General features: G+C 41.7%; 1 protein-coding gene across 1 annotated transcript in view; it reads right to left on the reverse strand.

Moving 5' to 3' along the window:
• Nucleotides 1-278: 278 nt before the first annotated feature.
• PRTFDC1 (phosphoribosyl transferase domain containing 1) overlaps nt 279-24116 on the reverse strand; it is a 98299-nt gene continuing 74461 nt past the window's right edge. The window contains exons 4-9 of the mRNA XM_042991242.1: nt 18198-18263; nt 6781-6798; nt 5334-5416; nt 4812-4858; nt 1531-1607; nt 279-471 (exon numbers count right to left, since the gene is read on the reverse strand). Coding sequence (XP_042847176.1) covers nt 424-471; nt 1531-1607; nt 4812-4858; nt 5334-5416; nt 6781-6798; nt 18198-18263 — 339 coding nt within the window. The 3' untranslated portion in view covers nt 279-423. The remainder of the gene's footprint in view (nt 472-1530; nt 1608-4811; nt 4859-5333; nt 5417-6780; nt 6799-18197; nt 18264-24116) is intronic.

Genomic DNA, 24116 nt, shown 5'->3' on the forward strand with positions numbered 1-24116 from the left:
TTTCAGATTGCAAAACATTACCAAAATGGAATATTGAAAAAAAATTAGGTGAAAAATATTTGAGTAACTAGGTGGGGGTATAGTAATCAAGCATAATGACTGCATTGAAATAAAAAAAAAAGGGAAAGTTCAGGAGTGTGAAGGTAGATAGAACTCATGAGTCACAACGCAGAATATTTAATTTGGAACAAGTCAAATAAAAGCATTGCTTTTTTTTTCTTAAGAACCTTTGGTACTCTATGTTATACCTCTGAAAAGAAAGCTCTCTCATTAAAACATCTTTTTTTTTTTTTTTTTTTTTTTTTTTTTTGTATATCCTGCTGAGTGAAGGTGCCTGGGGAGACAAACTTCACATGCTGGCTTTCTGACTGTAGTCCGTAAGTATGATGTTATCCGGAGATTCGACGGTGAGAATTTACTTCTTTAGACTCGATACTTTTCTTTGCCATGTTCATTGATCACACATATGTGCTGAAACAATAAAGGATTTATATGCATCGGTTTCTTAAAATATGAGGTGCAGAAAATGTAATGCAGTGATAACAGAATGTCATCTCGTAATTGGTTATTTTTCACTCAAATATATGTGTGCATTTATGTGTATGTATGTGTGTGCATATACACACATATATGTTATGGGTGTGTATACACACACATATATACACATACATGTATATGTACATATATGTATATATGTACATATGTAAAAGAGACCCATTTGAATGCTTGGAAAAGTTTCCTCGTTGCTCTGGTTTTTGAGCCCTATTCTGAACGTGGCTCCCCAGGTCTGTAACAACCAGAAATGCTGGAGGAGTGGTATGGTTAGCCTTGGTGGAGATAGAAGTCTCCACCTGGTCAAATTACAGCCTCCAGGGAGAATGGAGAAACGGCCATGGTAAACACAACATTGACTCTTACTTGATCCTTTTTAGGTAGCAAGAAATGTGTCAGGAATATTTTGATTGCAAGGAATGGGGGGGAATCGGACTAATTAAGCAAAAAAAGGGGGGATTTATTGGTAGGATAAGGAAGTAGCTCACAGAATCAAAGGAAGAGCTAAGCAATGATGCGACTGGAAGGAGGGAGCAGGGTAACTCCTGACTCCAGCCCATGGTGCTTGTGGGTATGCTCTCTGGGGCTCTGCTAGTCAGTGGTAGAAGGCCCAAACCCCTTGGTTTCTGTGAATTTTGGTTTAAATTTCTCATTCTTAGGAGGGAGAGACACGATTGGTCCACTTTGACTAGGATGCCTACTTCTAGATCATTCAACGTGGGTCGGGGTCACACAGCTGGGGGTCTACGCTGGGTGTATGTGTTGAAGCCATTTCTCCAAAAGGGGGATAGTTATGAACTGCATGCAACTGTGATTGGGATTCTTAATGCAAAGTGCCCAAGATATTCCTGACACATTTCTGATACAGAAGATACTCAATAAGTGGCAGCCATCATTACTACTATTTCAATAATGTGTTAAATTGATGCTGTTAAATTCTTGTGCAAAGGAGGGTAGGGATTTGCATGCATGACTTACATTCAGATCTCTGAAGTATTCATTGTAATCTAAGGCATAACCCACCACAAACAGATCTGGAATCTCAAATCCAACATCTGAGTAGAGAGGGGGAGGGAGGAATAAAATTTAGATAACATAAGTAGATAAGCCACCATAAGCTATTGTTGGTACTTAAACCGTGAAGACCTTTCACTTAGGCAGATGCAAGTGGGAAAAATGATAAGCAATGCATAGGATGAGCCCACTGGGACCTGGACCAGAGTGACCAGCCAGGGAGACAAGGTAAACAAGCAAATATACTAGGAAGGATGGCTGCACGCCTACCGTACCGAGCTGAGTAAGGGCTCAGCCAGCCCAGTGGATAACAAGAAGTATGCATGACTTAGTCATGTAGCCCCACTGTTTCCAAGTGAGCGGTATCCAATGACACAATGCCAAAGGAAACACTTTGGAAGCATAAAGTGCAGTTCAAGCAGAAGGTATTCCAAAACTGTGATATGTGACTAAGTGCATGGACTGTTGCAACTGGGAAGCGCTCCTCCCACTGTGCCCAATGTCCTCAACGTGACAAAGGGCTGGAAAGCAAAATGTGGGAGACAAGATGAAGTAGGATTGTTCCGTTTGAGAAAGAGAACGCTAAGGGTTATTCTAACCCGAGTCTTTGAATCCAGGATGCAGATGATACTAATTAACTTTCTATCTGTATTGAGGGAAGAATGGCAGTGGATTTAAATGCAATATGAGGTACTTAGGCTAACCAAGGGAAACATTTATTGAAAGGGAGATGATTTTTATTGAGAAGGATCCTTAAGGAACAGAGAATAGCTCTCCTTCCTCAGAGGTCTTGAAACAGAATAAATGTGCCTCTGGTCCGATGAGTTTTCAAACTCTTTCCAGTTTTTTTTTTTAATCTTTTTTTTTAATTACAGCATTGCAGATGAAAGATGTACTTGCTTACTTTTACGAAGCCGTACTTTGGTATAGCCAATGGTCTTACAGCATGGAGAAAGTTATCTTTCTGGCGACTACTCCCAACATTTTTATCCCTATTGACCAGAGATGCTTTTATATGGAGAGAGCAACTGGTTCCTGCTTGCAGAAAGTGCTAGAGGGGAGGGACTTACTTTCTAGCAGATTGCATTACGTGTCACTGATAGAAAGCCCAGTTGGTCCTTGCAAACTGCCAAGGTTGCTTGAGAAAAATAATCAAAGAGGAGAAGCAAGAGTGGAAGAAAAGATGTCAGAGCATATGAAAGATGTCATTGAGCCTATGGGAAAGAGTCCATTATGAGAAAGGAGGAAAAGTACCAAGCCTCAGAAATCCAGGAAGAAGAAACAGAGATTCGGAACCAGCTAAAAGGATATCAGAAAATCCCAAAGAACCCTGGTTGTAACTACAATAATGACTTTACAGTGACTAATGCAATCTCTACAGCAGGCGTTGCAACTGGGACTGGGAAAAGCCAGTTCAAAAGGCCAAACCTTCAGAGCTATCACGGGGTGAAAGAAGGACATTGGATCAGTAGATCAGGGGACCGGTTAGGAATCAGAGTGACCTATCTCTAGCTGGTAAATGGGTGCAGTCCCTACACTTCTATTTGCAATCGTTACTTACAGATGTAGTGTAAGAGTAAGGGCAGTGACTGGAACCAGACTGCTTGGGCTCAATACTGACTCTACCCTTACAGCAGTGTGACCTTTGAAAGCTGTTTAACCTTGTTGTGTCCGATTGCCTCATCCATAAAATGGGCATAACAATAGCATCTCCTTTAGAGGAATGCTGTGAGGATTACAGGGGTTAATCTCTGCGTAGCTCTTAGAAGAGTGTAGGTCACACCATAACCTCTCACTAGTGTTACCTGCTAGTATTTTATTAATGTGGCTGCCATAAATGACACACAAAAAATCTGTAATTATTTGGATATGTCTGAATGTGAAGTGAATGTCTTTCAACTTCAGTTAAAATCTTATCTATACGGGGGTGCCTGGGTGGCTCAGTCGGTTAAGCGGCCGACTTCGGCTCAGGTCATGATCTCGCGGTCCGTGAGTTCGAACCCCGCGTCGGGCTCTGTGCTGCCAGCTCAGAGCCTGGAGCCTGTTTCAGATTCTGTGTCTCCCTCTCTCTGACCCTCCCCCGTTCATGCTTTGTCTCTCTCTGTCTCAAAAATAAATAAACGTTAAAAAAAAAATTAAAAAAAAAAATCTTATCTATACGGTATCTTACATGACATCCTTAGAAGATTTCTGTTTACTCACTTTGCCTAACCTTACTGCATCCAGATTATATTCCTTAAGCCAGTAATGGGACAGAAACATCTGGCAAGAACTGACGTTGGGTCTACCTGCCCAGAACCGATGTCTAGATTTAATACATCCAGCATAGGAATGAAATTTGTTTTTAGAAAAAAGAGTCACTGGCAAAATGTCATTGGCACACTACCCATCCATAGTGTGCCTCTCTTGCTCTGGTGTTTTTTCGGCTTGCTGATGAGGACTGTAGCCAGATTATCCCAGGGGCTTTAGAGCAAATGTAAGTTATAAAAATCAAGCTGAAGTCTGCCTATGCAAGTGAAAAAAAAAATGCCTCTCATGTTAGAATAATAAATAATCAAGCTGCTTGCTTATTCTTCCTGGCATTGGAATTAATCGCATTATGGGGAGGAGGGTAGCAAAGCGTCCTAGCTGAGGAAAGTCCTCCAAAACACGTGTTTGAAGTCACATGTGAAGATGATATCTGGAGCTATTTGCTCTGCTAATTCTCTGTGTTATTGAACTTTTCTTTGGAGGTGATGGGAGGTGTCTCAGATTTCCCCTTCTGTGTTCTAAAATTCAGGCTTGCTGAAGGGAGGCATTGTGCATTGTCTGGTGACAGTTCTTGGAGGCAGAAAGGGAATCCTTCTAAGCCTTTACAGTGCCTTCCCCATGTCTGACCGATAGGGGCAGTGGCGGAGGTTGGGACCCCGTGTGCCAGCCAGTCCCGTGGGGTCAAGTCTCCCTCTATCCCTCGCAACCAATTAGCTAAGTCCTTTGATTTTAAGGTGCTATGGAAAACCTAAAACTAAAAATATCCAATGCACAGAGTTTCTGTGAAAACCGCAAACTGGAAAATTAAAAACCCTTGTTGTGAAGGGTTCTTTCCTCTTGGCAAGGCTGGGGAGACGTCGGGAGACTCGTGGGACTATCAAACCTTCATAGCTTCAGCTTTATGTGGAATGCTGGTGAATAGGAAACAGAGATTCTTAAACATGAAACACCACCACCCGCCAGCCAATCAACCAACAAAACCCAGAAGGACTTACAGTCAGGTCTAAAGCCATCACTTCTAGGTCTTCTCTTCACCAACAAACTACCATGAAAAAGAAAAGAAGGTGTTTAGTGATCCAGATATAACTTCTGTGAATTCCAAATTCAAAACTGAACATCATTAAAATATGTATTCCCCGCCCCCCCCCCCCCCCCCGCCCCCGAGCGTGTGGAGCACCATCACAGCCTTCTAATTCATGCTCCTGCCACCACGGCACCACATCAGTGATTCTAGATAAAAGGGAGAGGGACACTGGCACCAGGCTCAGCCAGCTGCTCCTGGAAGCAGCTAATGGAGGCACAGACACCCAGCAAAGCGTGCCTTCTTCCCCTTCCTCTCTCTCAGGCTAGTGGTCAAATGGGCTATTTGTTCAGTGTGGTCAAACCATAACATGCCAGGGCAAAGGGTCACTGGTTTGGAATAGACTGCTCTCTTTGGAAACGGCGTCCTGTGTTAGCATCCTTCTTCGGCTGATTTAGAAAGACAGAAGCAACAATGATGTGAATGTCCTACTCACCTGGCTACTTTAATCATGTTGGGCTTGTATTTCTCTATGCTACTGAGCAGCGCCTTCATGGTCCTCCCCGTTCCAACAACATCCTTTGCAAAGAGGACAGACAAATTCAACCTGAATGCATTTGGGCAGCATAATAGATTTTTCATCCAGACAGATGACTGTAGTCCTTATTAATAATGCATCACAATCAGAACTGCCATCAAATGGAGTAAAAGTAGGAAGCAGAGTTGGTTATATTTTTTAGACAGGTGCCTCTCTGTGAAGCTGGGTTTAGGGGAATATATTGGTGAATTATTTCCTCTTGGAATCCTTCAGCTGTGTTGAAAGCTAAGTTCGGCCTTTGGAGAGCATGTGGGACTCCTTACTGAGTACATTAGGACTCGTGCATGCACATTCAAGGACTAAATTTGGCCCTGAGGTTATGCGCAACACAATACGGGACGCATGAATTTTCATGGACATGGGATGTACATCTGAATACACTGAATGGATAAACACCTCCCCCTTGCCCTCCCCAGTCAATAGGGGATTCTATGGCTGGGAAGTGAGATGTGTCTGGACGGCAGCTGGTGACAGCCTGTGAATTCTGAGGGTGCAAGGCTGCAGTGAGCCTCAGCTCATCTCTGCTGATGAGCTGCTACACAATTAGAGGAGAATGGGCAGCAGAAATGCATTGTCCTTGGGACAGAAATCAGCTGTCAGGAGCTGATTATCAAAACAACAGGTCTGAATTTAGCCAGGGTTGGGCAATTCGTTTGGCTAGAGGGTCTACTTCACGGGTGATGCCCGAGCCAGGACGACTGCAGATACATATGGCACGCACAGGCGATTGTGTAACAAAAGCTTGAAAACAGCTCCCTTGAATTTTTGCCAGCTGATAAGACAGGCGTGCTCTTGAAGGAAAAGTGGCCATTTGCTGAATTAGTCCACTGCTGCTGCTATGGGGCCCATTCTCCTTTTTTCTTTTTTTTTTTTTTTTTAGCAGAAAAATTAAATTCTCACCTTCTCTTGGATTGCCATTTTAAAATTGATTGTGTTTATCCTTTGGTTGCTGAAGTCAGAATTGTTTGAAGTCATTGGAGGTCATTAGCACAAACAATGAATCAAGGGTGAAAAGAGTTCAAATCCTGGTTTTACTATTAAACACATTTGGTTGTGTTGGGCTAGTTTCCTCTTCTGTAAAAATGCCTGACTTGCAAGTAAGTATAAGAACCAATTTAGACATAAAAACGGATAAAGTGCTACACAACTATTTACCGCAAAGCTCTTTTTCTAAATTGTTTCAAGCCACTGATTCTAGTTGGTTCGTAGGCAGTAAATTTGGAGAGCCATGTGCACGGTGGAAATTCAACAAATCCTTGACCAATTTGATAATAAGTTCTATACTTCGAAACTCACCATTAGATTCTTTCATCTAACAAATACGGGTAAGGAAAAGTCAGTTTACCTCAACAATGAGGACATTCTGAAATTAAAAACAAAACAAAACAGTTATTTAGAATATGATGCAAATCTGGCTCACAAGAGAAACACACATTTTTGCTTAAAGTTAGGAATTTCACAATTTGCTGAGCTGGCCCTCCACCATCCATCTAACCCAAATGCTTGGAGGTAATCTGCGTATTCCAGATTCATTCGAACACTCTCTCGGTCATTACCTGATGCTGCAATATTGGTGTCTACATTCAAGGGAGCAGCAAGGTCATCTCAGACCCTATGCCCTGTCTGAAGAGCTACCCACAAGGTCATCCCAGGTCCATAATTTTGGCAAGCAGCCCCATCCAGAATTCTTTGGTATACAAAGTGTACTAAGAGTTTACCAGGAAAACAAGCCACATAAACTACATTGTTAATGAAGACAGTACTCGGCAGAAGAATCATGGACTCTGCCGGGGGCAGTCCTAACCCTGCGTCGCCACCAGTCATTGAGGATTCTGTATTTATTCTCAAATTTTCAACCTTGAGGAAGGGGTGGGCCAGAGAGAGTGCTGTGAAGTGCCTGACTGATGTTTTTAGAAACATGGTTGGGTTGCTTGTTATGTGCTCTCGAGGCATACCTCTCCTTTTCCCCTAAAAACATTATGTTTCATTTCAATTCCTGTTTGACACCTGCCTGCCCACTAGATATAAACTCCATGAGGGTAGGAATCATGTTTGTCTTGCTTACTATTGTATTTGCAGCCCCTAGCATATATACCTGCATATAGACGCTCGGTAATTTATTGAGTGGAGGAATAATAACCGATTATACTGGTTAATTAATTAAAACTGACCAATGAAATGGATTTGTAGTTATGTGTCAATACTATCTCACCAAATTAAAATGTGACTGTGCTGATATGACATTGCAATGAACTAAATGGTGTGGATATTCCCTCAACATAATGTCTTTCTTTACATAACTCTTCATTTATCCCTATGATTCATATAAGACTTTAAAAATCCTATCAAGCCTTCCACCTTAGAAATCTTACTTATGTCTAATGCCAAAGAGATTTAAGTAATGAAAATGTTAATCAACCAACCCAAATCACATTACTTTATGTGTCCAGTGCTTCTTAGAAGGAAGTATCTTTCTAGAAGTGATTTTCTCCCAGGTATAGTATTTTTAGTCATTAAATGCATTACAAAATCTTGGTTTTATCATTAAAATGTAAAGTTATCGTGTCCATATCCCCTAGCCTAAGGATCACAGGAACAGAGAAATCCCCTTGGTATTCTGAGCACATTTGCTGTGTTCTTAACAATTAACCCGTAACAGTTAGTTAGGATGTGCATTTTTAGTTTGATTGACGCTTACCAACCATGCCTATTAACCAACCTGAATACTTGGAGAACACTTGGTTAATTTGATTCCTTAGCTCATAATCTTTTTTTGTTTCAATCTAATAAGGAAAGGCCTTTTAAAACTCTGTTAGTCTGCATTCTTGCCTAATTAAATAAAGTGCCCTGAACATAATTAAATCTGTTTTTTAAAAGCTTAGAACCTTGCAAAACAAGAGTCATCTTTGAAAACATTTAGCTATAACTATAAGATACAGCGGTGGCTGGGAAGTGAGACTTGAATGTATGTACTAATCCAGAAATATATTGTCAAAATTACTTAAACATATTTTAAAAGCAAGGTAATGCATATACGTGTTCAAATCAAATAGAAAAGTCAAAGGTTTTCTAAATGTTGCTGTGCATCTAACTGTAAAGTATTTAAAATGCTTATGCACTTTATGTTAAAGTCATCATGGCATTCTGTGTAATGCATAGCCACAATACTGTCACAGCTAACAAAAATGACAATAATCTATTTTGTTTTTTCATTTGATCCAGTTTTATACAGTTTTATACATTTGATCCAGTGACATACACTGTATAACTTTAAGGTGTATAGTATAATGCTTTAACTTATATACTATTACTAAATAATTACCTAAACAAATTTAGTTAGCATGCATCATCTCATATAGATACAATAAAAGAAGAAAGCAAAAAAGGGAAACACTTTTTTCCTTATGATGAAAACTCTCAGGATTTATTCTCTTAACAACTTTCCCGTATATCACAGAGCAATGTCAGCTACAGTCATGATATTGTACATTTCATCCCTAGTACTTATTTATCTTATAACTAAAAGATTTTACCTTTTCACCACCTTCCCCTGATCTCCCTGCCCCCCACCCCTACCTCAGGTAACCACAAATCTGATCTCTTTTTCTATGAGTTTGGTTTTGTGTTGTTTTGTTTTAGATCCCACATGAAAGTAAGATCACACAGTATTTGTCTTTCTCAGTCTGATTTACTTCACTTGGCATAATGCTCTCAAGGTTCATCCATGTTGTTTTAAATGGCAGGATTTCCTAGTTTGTTATTCCAGTGTGTGTGTGTGTGTGTGTGTGTGTGTGTGTGTGATAACTTCTTTACCGGGCAATAATTTTTTTAAACGTTTATTTATTTTTGGGGGGCAGGGGCAGAGAGAGAGAGAGAGGGAGAATCTGAAGCAGGCTCCAGGCTCTGAGCTGTCAGCACAGAGTCCAACACAGGGCTCAAACGCATGAACCATGAAATTGTGACCTGAACCGAAGTCGGATACTTAACCTACTGAGCCACTCAGGCGCCCCTGGAAATAATTTCTTAATATTATATAAAACCTAGTACCTATTTAAATTTCCCCAGTTATCTTTATTTTTTTAAGTTTATTTATTTTGAAGGAGAGCAAGCACAAGTGGGGGGAGGCAGAGAGAGAAGGAGAGAGAGAGAGAGAGAGAGAGAGAATCTCAAGCAGGTTCTGCACTGACAGCATGGAGCCTGATGCTGGGCTCCACCTCACAAACTGTAAGATCAGGACCTAACTAAAATCAAGAGTCGGATGCTTAACCAACTGAGCCACCCAGGTGCCTCTCTCCAGTTGTCTTTAAAATGGCCTTTGTAGCTGCTTTGTCTAATTGAAGTCCGTGCATTGGGTCTTTAATTCTCTTTTAATTTAAAATAGTCTCTCTTACTGTACTTCTATTTCTAAATTTAAAAATTTTAGACATCATCTATTTATTATATTATATAATGATGAGAATTTAGTTCTTAAATTTTTTTTTAACATTTATTTATTTTTGAGAGAGACAGAGACAGAGTGTGAGCGTGGGAGGGGCAGAGAGAAAGGGAGACAGAATCCAGAGCAGCTTCCAGGCTCTGAGCTGTCAGCACAGAGCCTGACATGGGGCTTGAACCCACAAACTGCGAGATCATGACCTGAGCCAAAGTTGGACACCCAACCAACTGAGCCACCCAGGCGCCCTGAGAATTTAGTTCTTATACACTATCTCACTTCTTTTTTCCATCTCCCAATGCAGATGTTTTGTTATGACTGTATCTTTTTGTACTGCTCACACTTTCTCCCCACTGCAGAGTCAAGTAGAGTACTATGTTTCCTTTTAAAGTTTCTTTTCTTTCAATGGTTTTCCTAGTCATCATTCAGTGTCTTAAACTACAATAACCTTCTCTTCTCTTCTCTCCTCTTCTCTTCTCTTCTCTTCTCTTTTCCTTCCTTCCTTCCTCTCTCCCTCCCTCCTTTCTTTCTTTCTTTCTTTCTTTCTTTCTTTCGATGATTATTATGAGGAAAACATTGGTTAATTATGGTTTAACTATATTTCTCAAAGGATTTTGGAGGATTAAGGAGGCTAAGTGGGTTGATAACATCTGTAACAACACAAAAACTTTCTGAGTTGTGTACAGTGTTTAAAAAGTAAAATTATTTAGTGGGTTCACAAGTGATGGGCAGTGGAATACTGATATAAAAAAATTCCTATTGAAAGGGAGCTCAGTAGAAATTTAGAATTCTTTAGCGACTTAAATAGAGCAGTCATTACATATATATTTATTTTCTTTTACAAAACACCACACTGTGTTTTCAAATTCTTTCCTTAGTAATATGTGGATTTACTGTCTGGATTGTTAGTGGCCTACCTGTTGTATGAAAAGCTCACCTCCAAAAAAGCAATGTGTTTAGTACCATTTTGGAAGATTGCCATACAAAACAAGTAGCCCAAGAGTACAGAGAAAGTGACCCCAACTTTGGAAGAATTTTCACTAGTGTCTAAGAGAACTAAGCTCTTTAAATTTTTTTTTTAACATTTGTTCATTTTTTGAGAGATAGAGACATAGCCTGAATGGGGGAGGGGTGGAGAGAGAAGGAGACACAGAATCCAAAACAGGCTCCAGGCTCTGAACCGAGAGCATGGAACCCAATGTGGGGCTCAACCTCACAAACTGTGAGATCATGACCTGAGCCGAAGTCGGACCCTCAACTGACTGAGCCACCTAGGCTCCCCAAGAAGTAATCTCTTTAAACTTTAATATGTCAGGATAGGCTCCACAAGCTAAAGGACAAAGACAAATTCATCTTTATAACATGGAGACCAGTATGTACAGGTGCTGAAGGAATGCCTGTGGAACAAATGAACAATTTTGATGTCATTTCTTTCTCTAGTTTATTATTCTTTTGACACATATCCTCCATTTTCCCCCCCTCAACGATGTACAATTCCTCCTTAACTGACCTATCATTAACGTGTACTGCTGTTAATTTTGCACCAAGAAATCTTCTAAATTTCTCCCCATCTGTTTTTTTTGAGTGGCAACCTTGGAAATTTTTTAAAATAATTTTTTAAGTTTATTTATTATTGAGAGAGAGAGAGAGAGAGAGAGAGAGAAAGCACGTGGGGGATGGGCAGAAAGAAAGGGAGACAGAGACTCCAAAGCAGGCTCCAGGCTCTGAGCTGTCAGTACAAAGCCCAACACTGGGCTTGAACCCACACCCCAGGAGATCATGATCTGAACCGAAGTTGGACACTTAACTACCTGAGCCACCCAGGCACCCTGCCTTGGACATTTTTTCAGAGCACACTGTGGCTCCTAAGCACTTCCAATCTGATACCTCTGATTACTGAACCACTTGCTGTCTAGGCCATCTCATCACACCTAGCTCATCTCTTCCCAGAAAGTAAGTAAAGTTTGCAACCTGGGGACCGTGGGCAAAAATTCTATATGGAGTCTCTGGAGTGCATCCTTTCTTTGCTATGGTGCCATCCCAGGGGAAGCTTATCACCTCAAGTTCCCTGAAGAAAAAGAAAGGGAAGAAGAAAAAGAAGAAAAGAAAGAAGGAAGGCATTATACAAATTTCAGTGGTTTTTGTAGATAGATTATTCCCACTTTCAGTCTTTTAAAGTGCAAAATTATTAGCACAGCACAGTCTAATCTTCGGCAGCATAGTTTTGTGGCTATGGTCACGCTGAGCGGAGGGATGGCAGTAATGATGATGGGCTCATTGTGGGTGCTGAGCACGGGTACAAGTGTGAATATGAACCCCAGGGAGAAAGGAATGTAGTTCAGCATTTCACTCTATGTGATAATTCCCAAAATTGCCAGAATCATCAGTTGGTGGGCATTTCCATTATTGTTCTCAGCCTAGTCAGATGCAATAAAAAGGAATGATTTAAATAGTTAAGGCAGCCAAGGAGGAAATTTGGCAGGTTCTGATGCTTCATTCTGGCATTTGATTAGAAACTTATTTGGTGGGGGAAGGTGGCACATCTCCTGAAATCTTGCACTTAACCTGCACATCTGTGTTTTCCTGTTGCCAGATCTGGGTCTGTTTCCATGCATTTGGTTTTATTCCACCCCTTCCAGAGATTTCTCTTGAACATGAATAAAATCTTCTTGCTTTAATGGATACACACATTTTATGAAGTGCCAGGATTAAATCAACTTTGAAAAAAAATCAGCTAGAGAGCACGTTGTGCAGACAGCTTGCGCACACCGAGGAAAATGCTTTTAAACACTGTAAGTTGAGGCCATTTAACTTAATCATTGAGTGTTCCCTTTATTCAAGAGCCATGACCTATTTAGAACCATGACTCAGCCAGCTTCCCTTATGAGCTTCCTTTTCTTTGCTTTAAAGAAAAGAAAGAATGGAGACAAGAAAGAAAAGAAAAAAGAAAGAAGGAAGGCAGGAAGGAAGGCAAGAAAGAAAGAAAGAAAGAAAGAAAGAAAGAAAGAAAGAAAGAAAGAAAGAAGCCATGAAAGAGAAAGGTCCATGGGGGCTGTACAGTGTCTCTTTTCCAAATATTTTAACTCACACGTCTTTAGAAAATTTAAGAGGTTATGTAGTACAGTTATGATGCTTATAATGTGTGGAGAATCATACAGGTGAGCTATGTCCCTGCGTTTTTAAAAGTTCTTTTACAAAGAAATTTGTTTTTTTAAAAATCTCTTCTAACCCTCCCTTCTTCATTCATCATTTAGTTCTGCTGCTGCTCCCTTGGACAGCGCTGTGTCTTCTGCAATGTTCCTACTTTGCTCCTATGGTTCTAGTGCTCATGTCTGCTCAACCCACGTGGCCTCCTGACTAGTTTCTTTGCCTGGAGTCTCATTCCCATCCTCAGTTATTCTATCCTCTATCAAGGTAATTTTCTCAAAACACAACTTCTTTTTTTTTTAAAGTTGATTTATTTATTTTGAGGAGAGAGAGAGAGAGAGAGAGAGAGAGAGAGAGAGAAAGCACACATCAGGGAGGGCCAGAGAGAGAGGGAGACAGAGAATCCCAAGTAGGCTCTGCACTGTCAATGCAGAGCCCGACCTGGAACTTGATCTCATGAACAGTGAGATCATGACCCAAGCTGAAATCAAGAGTCAGATTCTCAACCGACCGAGCCACTCAGGTGTCCTGCAAAACACAACTTCTTGATGTCACTTCTGCTCAAAAACCTTTGCAACTCCTCTTTGCTTTTCTGCAAGCTAAATTCTTTGTTGAGATATTCAACATATTCTACAAACCAAATCCAATTTGCATTTTCAGTGTCTTAAAGTTGTTTCTCTATTTTGGACTGATTTCCTCCAGTCACATTGGTCTGCTCTTGTCCTCTGGCTCTCCCATTTCCCTCCTTCATTCTTCATTTCACGATGCTCTTCTCCCTTTCCTGTGTTATTCCCAGGCTATCTAGTCCAGAGTAAAACCTCAGCCTCCCCTTGTGAAGACAGTCACAGTCCCAAGGAATCATTCCTTCTTTGGATTTCCTTAAGCTCAAGGAAAGAGTCTCGTGGGGAAAGATCCCCACAGCTCTTCTCTGAGTGCCAAGCATTAAAAAAAGAGGAGTGCTCAAATTCATGGCAGAGTAGTAATATTAATGGAAAATTCAGCTTAAATATAAATTTATCGACTGAAGAAATCACATGATTACTATACAAGGGCAAAGTCAGATGATGATCTACAAGAGCCCTCCACCCTATGCAGGTGTTTACAACAGCTTGACTTCCTTCTACAACCATGAGAAAAGTAAGCACTAATTGTTGGGTGCCTTTTCTTTTTACGTTTGTTTTCTGCCCTCAGCTGTCATACATTCTGCATGATGGAAAGATTCTGGAGGGCCTCTGAGACTTATTTTTAAAGTTCTCTCAAACCCTTGATGCATAGCCTTTCTCTGAAAGGCTGAAGAATGGGTGAGTAGATCAGCCATCATCTGTTTAAGGAAAAGGAAATTCCAAAAGTTAAGTGATATTGTTTTCCCTCCTCCACACTCAGGGGGACAGCATTCACCAACCCAGTCCCCCCATCTTGAATCTTTTGTGACACCAAAGCCCTTCTGTTTCTCGAAAACAAGGTGCCCTCACTCAACACTTTTCTCATCCAACCTAAATCAAACTAGCTGGCTGATGTGTCCTTTGGTGTGGTTGGATGGGCTTCTATTTACCTGTCCTTCTGCCATGTCCTCCTTTTCCCAGACTTCATTGAAAAGATTTCTGATTTCTTTCTAAGAGAAAGAGGAGCCTTCGCTCACTCAGTCACCAAATACTTATGCCGACCTGTTGGCTAGGCACCGTGCACAATGCAAGAGACAGGATAGTGAATAAGATAAGCAGGGTCTCTGCCCACCTTACGCTGACATTCTGGTGGGGGAAATACACACAGAAAATTAGCCTTAAAGTAAACACAGCAAATGTTGGAAAGGGCTTGACCTGAAACAGAGTACTAATATAGAGATATAATGGGGAAGGTGGGGACTGTGTAAGGGAAGAGTATGTGCTCATTTTAGACAGACTCAGGGCAGGCCTCACTTATATAAGAGCCATTAGGCTGAAGCCTGAAGGATAGGAGGAAAATAGATTTCGGGTTGGAGGCCACAGCTTATCCGAAGCCTTGGCAGGAAGGAGCTTAACCAGTGTGGCTATAACACCGTAAGGAGGGCTGAGTGGTATATGATGATGTTGGGAGGGAAGCAGGGCCAGATCACACAGGTCTTACAGGCTGGGAGAAGGAGGTTGGATTGTATTCTCCGAACCTTGGGAGTAGGATTCCCAGATAAAATACAGAACACCCAGTGAAATTTGAATTTCGGATAAATAACAAATGACTTTTGAGCTTAAGTATGTTCCAAATATTGCATGTAACATGCTTATACTAAAAGTGTATTCATTGTTTATTTGAAATTCAAATTTAACTTGGCATTCTGTTCTCCATTTTGTTTTTTGCTAAGTCTGACAACCCTAACTGAGAGGCCACTGAAAGGTTTTCAGTAGGCAAGGGGTGTGACCCAATTTGTATCTTAAAAAGATCCCTTTGACTGTTGTTTCTTGGAGAATGATTTGGAGGGTGGCAAGAATTAAGTGAAGGTGGAAGTTCAGGGAGACTAGTTAGGCTACCATAGCTTCCTGGAGGAGGGATAGTAGCAGTCTGGCCCTAGAAGACCTGTGCTTCTCAAACTTTAGTGTGCAAAGGAACCATCTAAGGATGTTTTTAAAGTGGGTACTTCATTCGGAAGATCTGGGGTGGGATCTGAGATATTGCATTTGTAGTTTGCAGGTGGTGCTGACCTTGCTGGTTCCCAGACCAAAGGTCAGCAAACTACGGCTCATCAGCCAAATCTGGCCTGCTGCCTATATTTGTCAATAAAGTTTTATTGAAACAGCCATGTCCATTTGTTTCCATTTTATCTGTGGCTGCCTCCTGGATTCATGCTATGATAGAGGGTTAAGTAGTTGCAACGGAGAGGGTATAGCCCACAAAATCTAAAAACATGTATGGCCTGGCCTTTCCCTAAAAAGTTCACTAACCCCTGCCCTAGACCACACTTTGCTACTGCAAGAGTCTAGAGTCGGGTGATTACCATGAAGACAGAGAGACGCGGACAGATTTAAGATTCATTTGAGAGCACTGAGCACGGTCTACACTGGTTCATTAAGCACTCCCTTCTTCTGATGTGAGCCTAGGTGCCCTGAACTGCATAAAGATGCATAATCTTTAAACGTAAGCTGTTGTGACAGTTGAGAACTTGGCTAATCAATGTTGATTCATCTTAGAAATATTTACTCAGTGTGTTCTAAGCTCAAAGGATTCTACGTGGCATACATTTAAACATATATAGAATCCATCTATGCACACATAAATGCAAGTAAAAAGATACCGTGAAATAGCACCTGGTAAGCCGGAAGGATCATTTGTCACACGAGCAAAAAACAAGCTGACTCCTGCTTGTCCTTAGTGCCGGCTGGTTTTCCATCTCTCCTACCCGAACTTCCATAATCCCTACTTTCTCATGGGGAGGGGTGGGTCTTTGTAGTAATTCTGGGAGGGGATACTGAGGCACAGCACTATCACCCCTCCTATTGATTCCACCCCTAGTAAGAAACTTTGCCCATCCTCCTCTCTATTTTTTAAAGGAACAGAGTATCTGGTGCTCACCTAAGAGGGAGATTACTTTAAAATGAAAAAGAAGGGGCACCTGGGTCGCTCAGTCGGTTAAGCGTCCGACTTCGGCTCAGGTCATGATCTTGCGGTCTGTGGGTTCGAGCCCCGCTTCGGGCTCTGTGCTGACAGCTCAGAGCCGGGAGCCTGTTTCAGATTCTGTGTCTCCCTCTTTCTCTGACCCTCCCCTGTTCATGCTCTCTCTCTCTCTCTGTCTCAAAAATAAATAAATGTTAAAAAATTTTTGAAAAAAAAATAAAATGAAAAAGAAGATGATTTTAGAAAGCAGGAGAGAAAAGTCACAGTTTTATGCACAACATTTTCTTGGTATTCATTTAGGATTCTTAGAATTGCTACTTTGACAGACCCCGTGGTAATTCCCCAAGGCAAGATGCTTGTGTAACGTCGCACAAGGCACGGTATTTCTCTTGTGTCGTAACACCTGTAAGGCGATGTCCTACAACAAAGTACTAAAATGACTTCTCATTTAAAGGCCACTCCGCAGTTGTGAAAAGTTGTGAATTTCTGGAAATTGCTTGGAGCATTTTAGCTTTCCAGGATGTTATTTTAGGTACTGATGTAGTAAGGCCATCAAATGGTGGTCTAGTGATGCATTAACATCAACAAGTTAATTCCAATTTCTGTGCAACATAATCTCCCTCTAGATAGTCGTGTCACACTTGGATGGCTACTATGTTATCTTCAGAGTAGAGGGAAGTAAGCTGGTTTGGAGTTAGAGTCCCTGCAGCTCTCTAATGTTCCCAATGTTATTAAACACATTTTTATTAAATGTGCCTGCTATTCCTTTTCCCCATCCGGGCATTGCATAACAAACAGTAACAACCACCAAAATGAGAGATTAAACTTGTGTAAGAGACTGATCCATTTTATTCGGAAGGCTGAAGTTGTTCAGGGATAATGAATACAAGATATGTCAGGCAGCAGCCGCTGCTTGCTTTTCAGAGCAAAACTTGGATCTCAGGTCGCATTTCCACAAAGGACATCCATTCCACAAAGGAAACAACTCTTCCTTCCAATGTATGTATTTATGTCAGAATCCAAACAGATTTTCACTTAATTTTTAAGCATTGGCATGTTTGGAACTCCAAGTTCAAAGTGGCAGTGTCTGACCCATGATCTAATGGATTACATTCTTTTGCATGGGAGGAAAAAGGCATGGGGCTGAAAAATGTGCTCTCTAGAAACCTTTCTTTTATTCCCTCCTTAAATTTTAAACATTTTGGCAAACCTGTTTAAATGTCTTACTGCAATGCTGAGATGCTGAGGCATAGATGAGACAAAAAGCAGACGAATAAAGGAAAAACCTTCCTTTTCAGGAGGGACCGGCAAGAGGAGAAAAGGAAGCAGGCGGGAGTGCCCAGGGATTTATTTTGTAATAGGAGGTTGTCTGAAATAAGATTGGAAGGAAGGTTGGAGATCTGGTGGGCATTGGGTCCTGGAAGCATTATAAAAAGAGTGTTTTATAAGGGAGAAATCATTAAAAGGATTCACACATCCATTTGCATGAATTAGCAAACCCGGGAGAGTGTCTGAAATGCATTGCAAGTGCTGACCTGAAATGAAGGTCACTGATTTCCCCATGACATCAGTGCTTAGGGAGCAGAGTTACATTAACAAACCTTTCCAGCCAGTGTTGAAAGATCATTGCCTCCAATTATCTGCATCTCGCCCATGGACTGGTCGTTCTAAAAAAAGGGAAGATAATATTTCACTGTACAAGAAAAACCTTTACAGCACATTTCCCCCCGCCGTCTACCCAGCTAGCGGCTAGACTGCGCCTTACAAATACAGCACAAATAGCTGGTACAGATTCCTGGTTGCCCGTGGTTACCGAGAGCCACTCTCCTGCTACTGTGCTGGGGACAAAGCATTCTAATGGCTCCGGGAGGGGACAGACTGTGTGGAGAGGGGATGATAAAAGGAGTGGAGAGAAAACAAATAAACCTAATTTTGGAATACAAAAATGATGGAAGGTGCTTGAGCCTATGCCGAGGCAGATGGAATTGGCGAAGGCAGTCATGCTCCTGGACCTCCCTGGGCCGAGGGGGCTACGGGATCCCCAGAAGTGGGCCGCACATTTGTCTGCTGTGCCAACAAGTCCCAGTCCTAGCCCTCAGCGGGGAGCAATCAGACAGTGGCTGAGCAATCAGTTGAGGCCTCCTCTCCTCCTACCACACAGATCCAGCCTCTCTGCTGACGTTGAGGGCAATTCTAACAGCTCACAGATCAAGAACTATTGCATTTAGACCTTCACACATGAACGAAGAAGCCTCAGGAAATTTCTACAGTCCCAGGAATATGTTTAGGAGACTTTCACTCCAATTCCTTCAGAGGTTATGAGTATTCACTTTCATGAGGTTTATATATATATATCACACATTGTCCTGTGCTACTTAAACCTCTCTCTCTCTCTCTCTCTCTCTCTCTCTCTCACACACACACACACACACACACACACACACTAAACTAAATATGGATTGTTACAGAGTGCATATCACAACAAAATAATACAGAGGCCAAACAGGAAATAGAGCAGGCCGCTTGTTTTCTGGCCTCACTGCGAAAACACCCTACAGACAGTGGCTTCATGACCAAGCAAGAATGCTGTAATGTTGCAATCCCTTCCAACAGCAATCTAAGGGAGAAGACAATGGTGCAGGTACCTTGTGCATGACGTGCCGAACCAGGAAACATCTCAGGTCGCTGCTGTGAACCGTTGTGGCTTTTGCCAGTTCAGGGTTTTCCTCCCTTATTCTGCCTCTTTCACGGAGGGTGGGGGGCATCATTCATTCCTTATGGCTCAGGTGGGGCTAGGCCTTTCCTATGTAAACCAGCTATGCCTGGTGCTACATGCCAGCTACCGAAGCCAATTCTGTTCCCTTAGGGATTTTCTTGGGTTGGTTTGAATTGGATTCTGTCACTTGCAACAGAGTCTCTATCTAGGCATTGACATCGGTCATCTGGGAAGGCGAAAAGCAGCCAAATAACCAATATAACAGTTTTGCCAATGAAGCAGGTTTGTCTTTTCACCTTACTGCTCAAGAGGGGGGAAAATAACCTTAGAATGTTTTTACTTCCACTCGGTAAAGCATTCACTCTGTACTGCAAAGAAGTAAAGAGAAAGCCCACCAAGTAGATAAATCCAATAATTTTCTTCTTATGGGAACTGATCTCAAAAGGAGAAAGTCAAAGAACATCCAGAATTTACTGATCTTCTGCTGGTTTCGAACAGGCATATATAACCATGTATTCATAAGCAGTCACGCAGTAGGTTAGGAACTTGTCAAAAATGTCAAAGGAGGGGCGTCTGGGTGGCTCAGTCGGTTGAGCACCCGACTTCAGCTCGGGTCATGATCTCGCGGTTCATGGGTTTGAGCCCTGCATCAGGCTCTGTGCTGACAGCTTAGAGCCTGGAGCCTGCTTTGGATTCTGTGTCTCCCGCTCTCTCTCTGCCCCTCCCCCACTCACGCTCTGTCTCTCTCTCCATCTCTCTCAAAAATGAATAAACATTTAAAAAAATTAAAAGAATGTCAAAGGAGAAGATTCTCTTGTGACTTCTAGAGGTGCTGAGATATAGGAGTAAACGTAGGCGGAATTTCTGCACAACAGACTCAAATATGTTGTTAATAGCAGCAGGAAAAATAAAAATTTCTGTATCCCTAGGGGACTGAGATATGCAGAACTGGACCCAACTACTAAACCACAAAGTTTAAAGTAACAAATGAGATTTACACTCTGCCAGATTGGAGCAAACTTCATAATAATTCTACTCTTACCATCTTCATTCTATTGATTAAAAACAAAACCCCCACAATATATCAGAAAGCTAAATACTATGCTATAAGTCACATATTCAGCATGTTGCCAAGAAAATCTTATTTCAGATTGATGTACTTTTTTTTTTAATTTCAGAAGGCCTTAATTAGAGTCCACGTTTATAACATGTTTTTATTATTAGATCTATCCTTAACTCATCTGGAACTTAGGTCTTCCAAGTATGTGTATAGTCAATTGTCCCAATACCATTTATTGAATTGTTTTTCCCCAACTGGTTGGAATGTCATTTTTATCATAGCCTTCATTCTCCTATGTGAGGGTCAGTTTCTATGCTTTTCTGTTTCATTAGCCTAAAATGTCTATTTTAACATCTAAACCATACTGTTAAATTATTATAGCTTTTTATTATGTTTTGATACGTGGTAAAGAAAGTTTCGTTTTTGCGTTCCTTTAAAAAAAATTGTCTTGGCCACTTTTTTTTTTTTGTCTCAGCTACTTTAGTACTTTTATTTTTTTAATTTTTGAAAAATGTTTATTCATTTTTGAGAGAGAGAGAAAGCGTGCGGGGAAGGGGCAGAGAGAGAGCGGTACGCAGAATCCAAAGCAGGCTCCAGGCTCTGGGCTGTCAGCACAGAGCCTGACGCGGGGCTCGAAACCACGAACCGTGAGATCAGGACCTGAGTCGAGTTGATGCCTAACTGACTGAGCCACCCAGACGCCCCTGTACCTTTATTTATTTGCCTATCTGCTGGGCTGTTATGAAGATCAAATGAATTAATATAAACTGCACATTTAGAACAGAGCCTGGCTCAGTAAATGCTGATGTGATTCATTTTCCTCCCTCCCTCCCTCCCTCCCCTCCTTCTTTCCCAGGAAATGGTCACTCCTCAGTCCTCTCTGGTACACTGGAGTCTGGAGCTCTCCTGGTTTAATGACTCCAGCAAAGAAGCCTTTTGTGTCTTGCTGGGTTGAAGAAGGCAGCCTAGAGGACCATCCTCTCCATTCATAAGCTCCCCAGCACCCTGCTGCCTGTAGGGCATTCCTTCTTCACTCCATCTTCTAAGAACCTAGCTACTAACTTGTAAGCCTTTCAAGAATTCTGTGGCATGAATCCTGTACTTCTCATTGACAATTCCCTCTATAGGCATTTGGATTTTCACTTTCACTCTTCAGCTGAGTCAGTGCCCTTCCTTAATCAGTTTTGCCTCCTAAAAACCACTGACATCTCTTGCCCACTGAGGTTTTCTCCCCCTTTCTTTGTCCTTGTGGGGAAATACTTCATTCATTTCTTTACTGGCATTTTGGTGGGGTTTTAGGGAGGAATAGAGCTAATTGTATGCATCTAATTCACTGTGTTTAACCATGATATTTTTCTAGCAGTTCAAAAGCATCCTTATATTCCTAGGATTGATGTACTTTTTAAAAATGTCATTGGTTTTGATTTGATAATATTTTATTTGGGATTATTAACCTTATCTTCATAAGTAAGATTGGTTTATAGTTTTTTTTTTCTTTTTCTTTCCTTTTTTTCTTTTTTTACCGTTTATTTTTGAGAGTGAGAGAGAGCACAAGCGGGCGAGGGGCAGAGAGAGAGACACACAGAATTCAAGCCAGTCTCCAGGCTCTGAGCTGTCAGCGCAAGAGTCTAACGGGGGTTTGAACCCACGAACCGCGAGATCATGACCCGAGCCCAAGTTGGAGCTTAACCAACTGAGCCACCCAGGCACCCCAAGATTGGTTTATAGTTTTAAGGCAAATTTATACTAGCCTCATATAATGCACTGGGTGGTTCTTTATCTTTTGTCTATGTTCTAGTAAAGTTTGTGTACCAATGGATTGATTTGTTTTGCTGAGGTTCTGTAGAGCTCAGTGTAGGTATTATTTAATCCCCAACTTACAAACAGGGAATCTGAGTACTGAGTGTTTAGGTAACTTGCCCGAGAGGAGCTGCTAATAGGTAAAGGGACCCAGTTCAATCCTAGATTGCCTGGCTCCATATTACTCTGGTGTAACCTATCCCTGCCCCACACCCCCAGTATCCCTAGAAGAGAGAAGCACATAATTGGTCTTTGAGAGGAACCTGAGAAGGGGTGGGTCCCGCTTATACTAATGAAGTGAAATACATAAGCTGCCATGGCCAAGGGAAGCCGACATCTTGGTAAAAATGCTGGCAGCCATTACATACCTTTAAAGAGCCAAGGAAATCTCTGACATTTAGTCCAGGGTTCCTTGGAAGAAATATTCTGGAAATCAGCTTGGCCTGATCTCCAGGCACAAGAGCACACCCACACAGCCCTGCAGGTGTGGCGATTCTTCGTGCCACAATGCCAATGGAGACTTGGCGCTGCTTAGATAACCTTTAGAAAAAAAGCATTACCGAAGAAGAATAAATATCCTGAATTCCTGCCCTTTTGAGGAACAGGAAGCGGAAAAGTAAGGAAAATAAATAAACAAAAGAACCACTCTCTAAACCATTCATTTCCAAAGTCAGAGACACTTGTTTCAAATTCTGTGCAGGCAAAAGCTTTCTCAATATTCTCAGCTGCCATCAATCCCTTAACTTTGCTTTCCCCCAGTATTAGCCTGACCTTTCCTCTCAGCTCTTCTGTGCCCTATATTAAATGGATTGAGATGCAAAACAAAAAACAGAAATAGTTCATTATAGGAGTTTTAGCGACCACGCTGGAAAGTTTCTTATTAAAATGGTGTAAACCACTAAAAAAAGCTTTTTTAAGTTATTTATTTATTTTAAGAGAGTGTGTGCATGCACGTGTACATGAGCAGGGGAGGGGTAGGGGGTGGGGAGAGTAGGAATCTGAAACAGGCCCCACGCTGACAACGCAGAGCCAGACATGGGGTTTTGATCCCCTGATCTCCCTGATGTGAGATCATGACCTGAGCCAAAATCAAGAGCGGGATGTTCAACCAACTGAGCCACCCAAGGGCCCTTATTTATTTGTTTGTTTATTTATTTATTTATTTATTTATTTATAGCAAGCCAGAGAAGGGCAGAGAGAGAGGGAGAGAGAAATCCCAAGCAGACTCTGTGCTGTCAACACAGAGCCTGAGGCAGATCTCAAACTCACCAACTGTGAAATCATGACCTGAACCCAAACCCAGAGCCATTGGCTTAACCAACAGAGCCACCCAGAAGCCCCCTAATGTTTTTTTTTTTTAAGCTCTAACATTTGATGCCAAGTCAGAGAACGAGGGCAGGTGAATTTCTTTCAGTATCCCCAGTTTTCTCTTCAACCAGCAGTTGATGTAGGACAGGGCTCTTAACTGGGCCCTTCAGTCCTTTAAGCTGCCTGTGTCAGGGTGGAGGGGGCAGTGGGGTGAGAGCCTGTGTGGCTTCTGTGCCTCTTGGTTCAAGCAGAGCAATTCCACTTGTCTCTCTTATATCGACTGGATTCCAAGAAAGATGGTGCCGGCAAAAAAAGTTTGAAAACCATCATGTTAAGGTTTTCTCCTTTGAAATGGACTTACATTTTGGTTTTCTGTTCATTTAAATAGCCATCTGCTTCTGACATCGTTTGTTTAGTAACTCATTCTTACAACCTACGGGGGGTATGCCATGGAAAGTTGAATGTGGAGATTAAGTGACCAGGCACCCGGGGTCCCCAGCTCCCCTTAAGGACCAGACTGCCTGGGTTCTGGTCAAAGCTCCACCTTCCATTAGTTGTGTGACCTTGAGGAAGTTACTTAACCTCTCAGTGCCTCAACTTCCCTATCTATAAAAAGGGTATATTAATAGTTCCTAC

This window comes from Panthera tigris, chromosome B4 (genome assembly GCF_018350195.1).
Source record: "Panthera tigris isolate Pti1 chromosome B4, P.tigris_Pti1_mat1.1, whole genome shotgun sequence".
Taxonomy (NCBI): domain Eukaryota; kingdom Metazoa; phylum Chordata; class Mammalia; order Carnivora; family Felidae; genus Panthera; species Panthera tigris.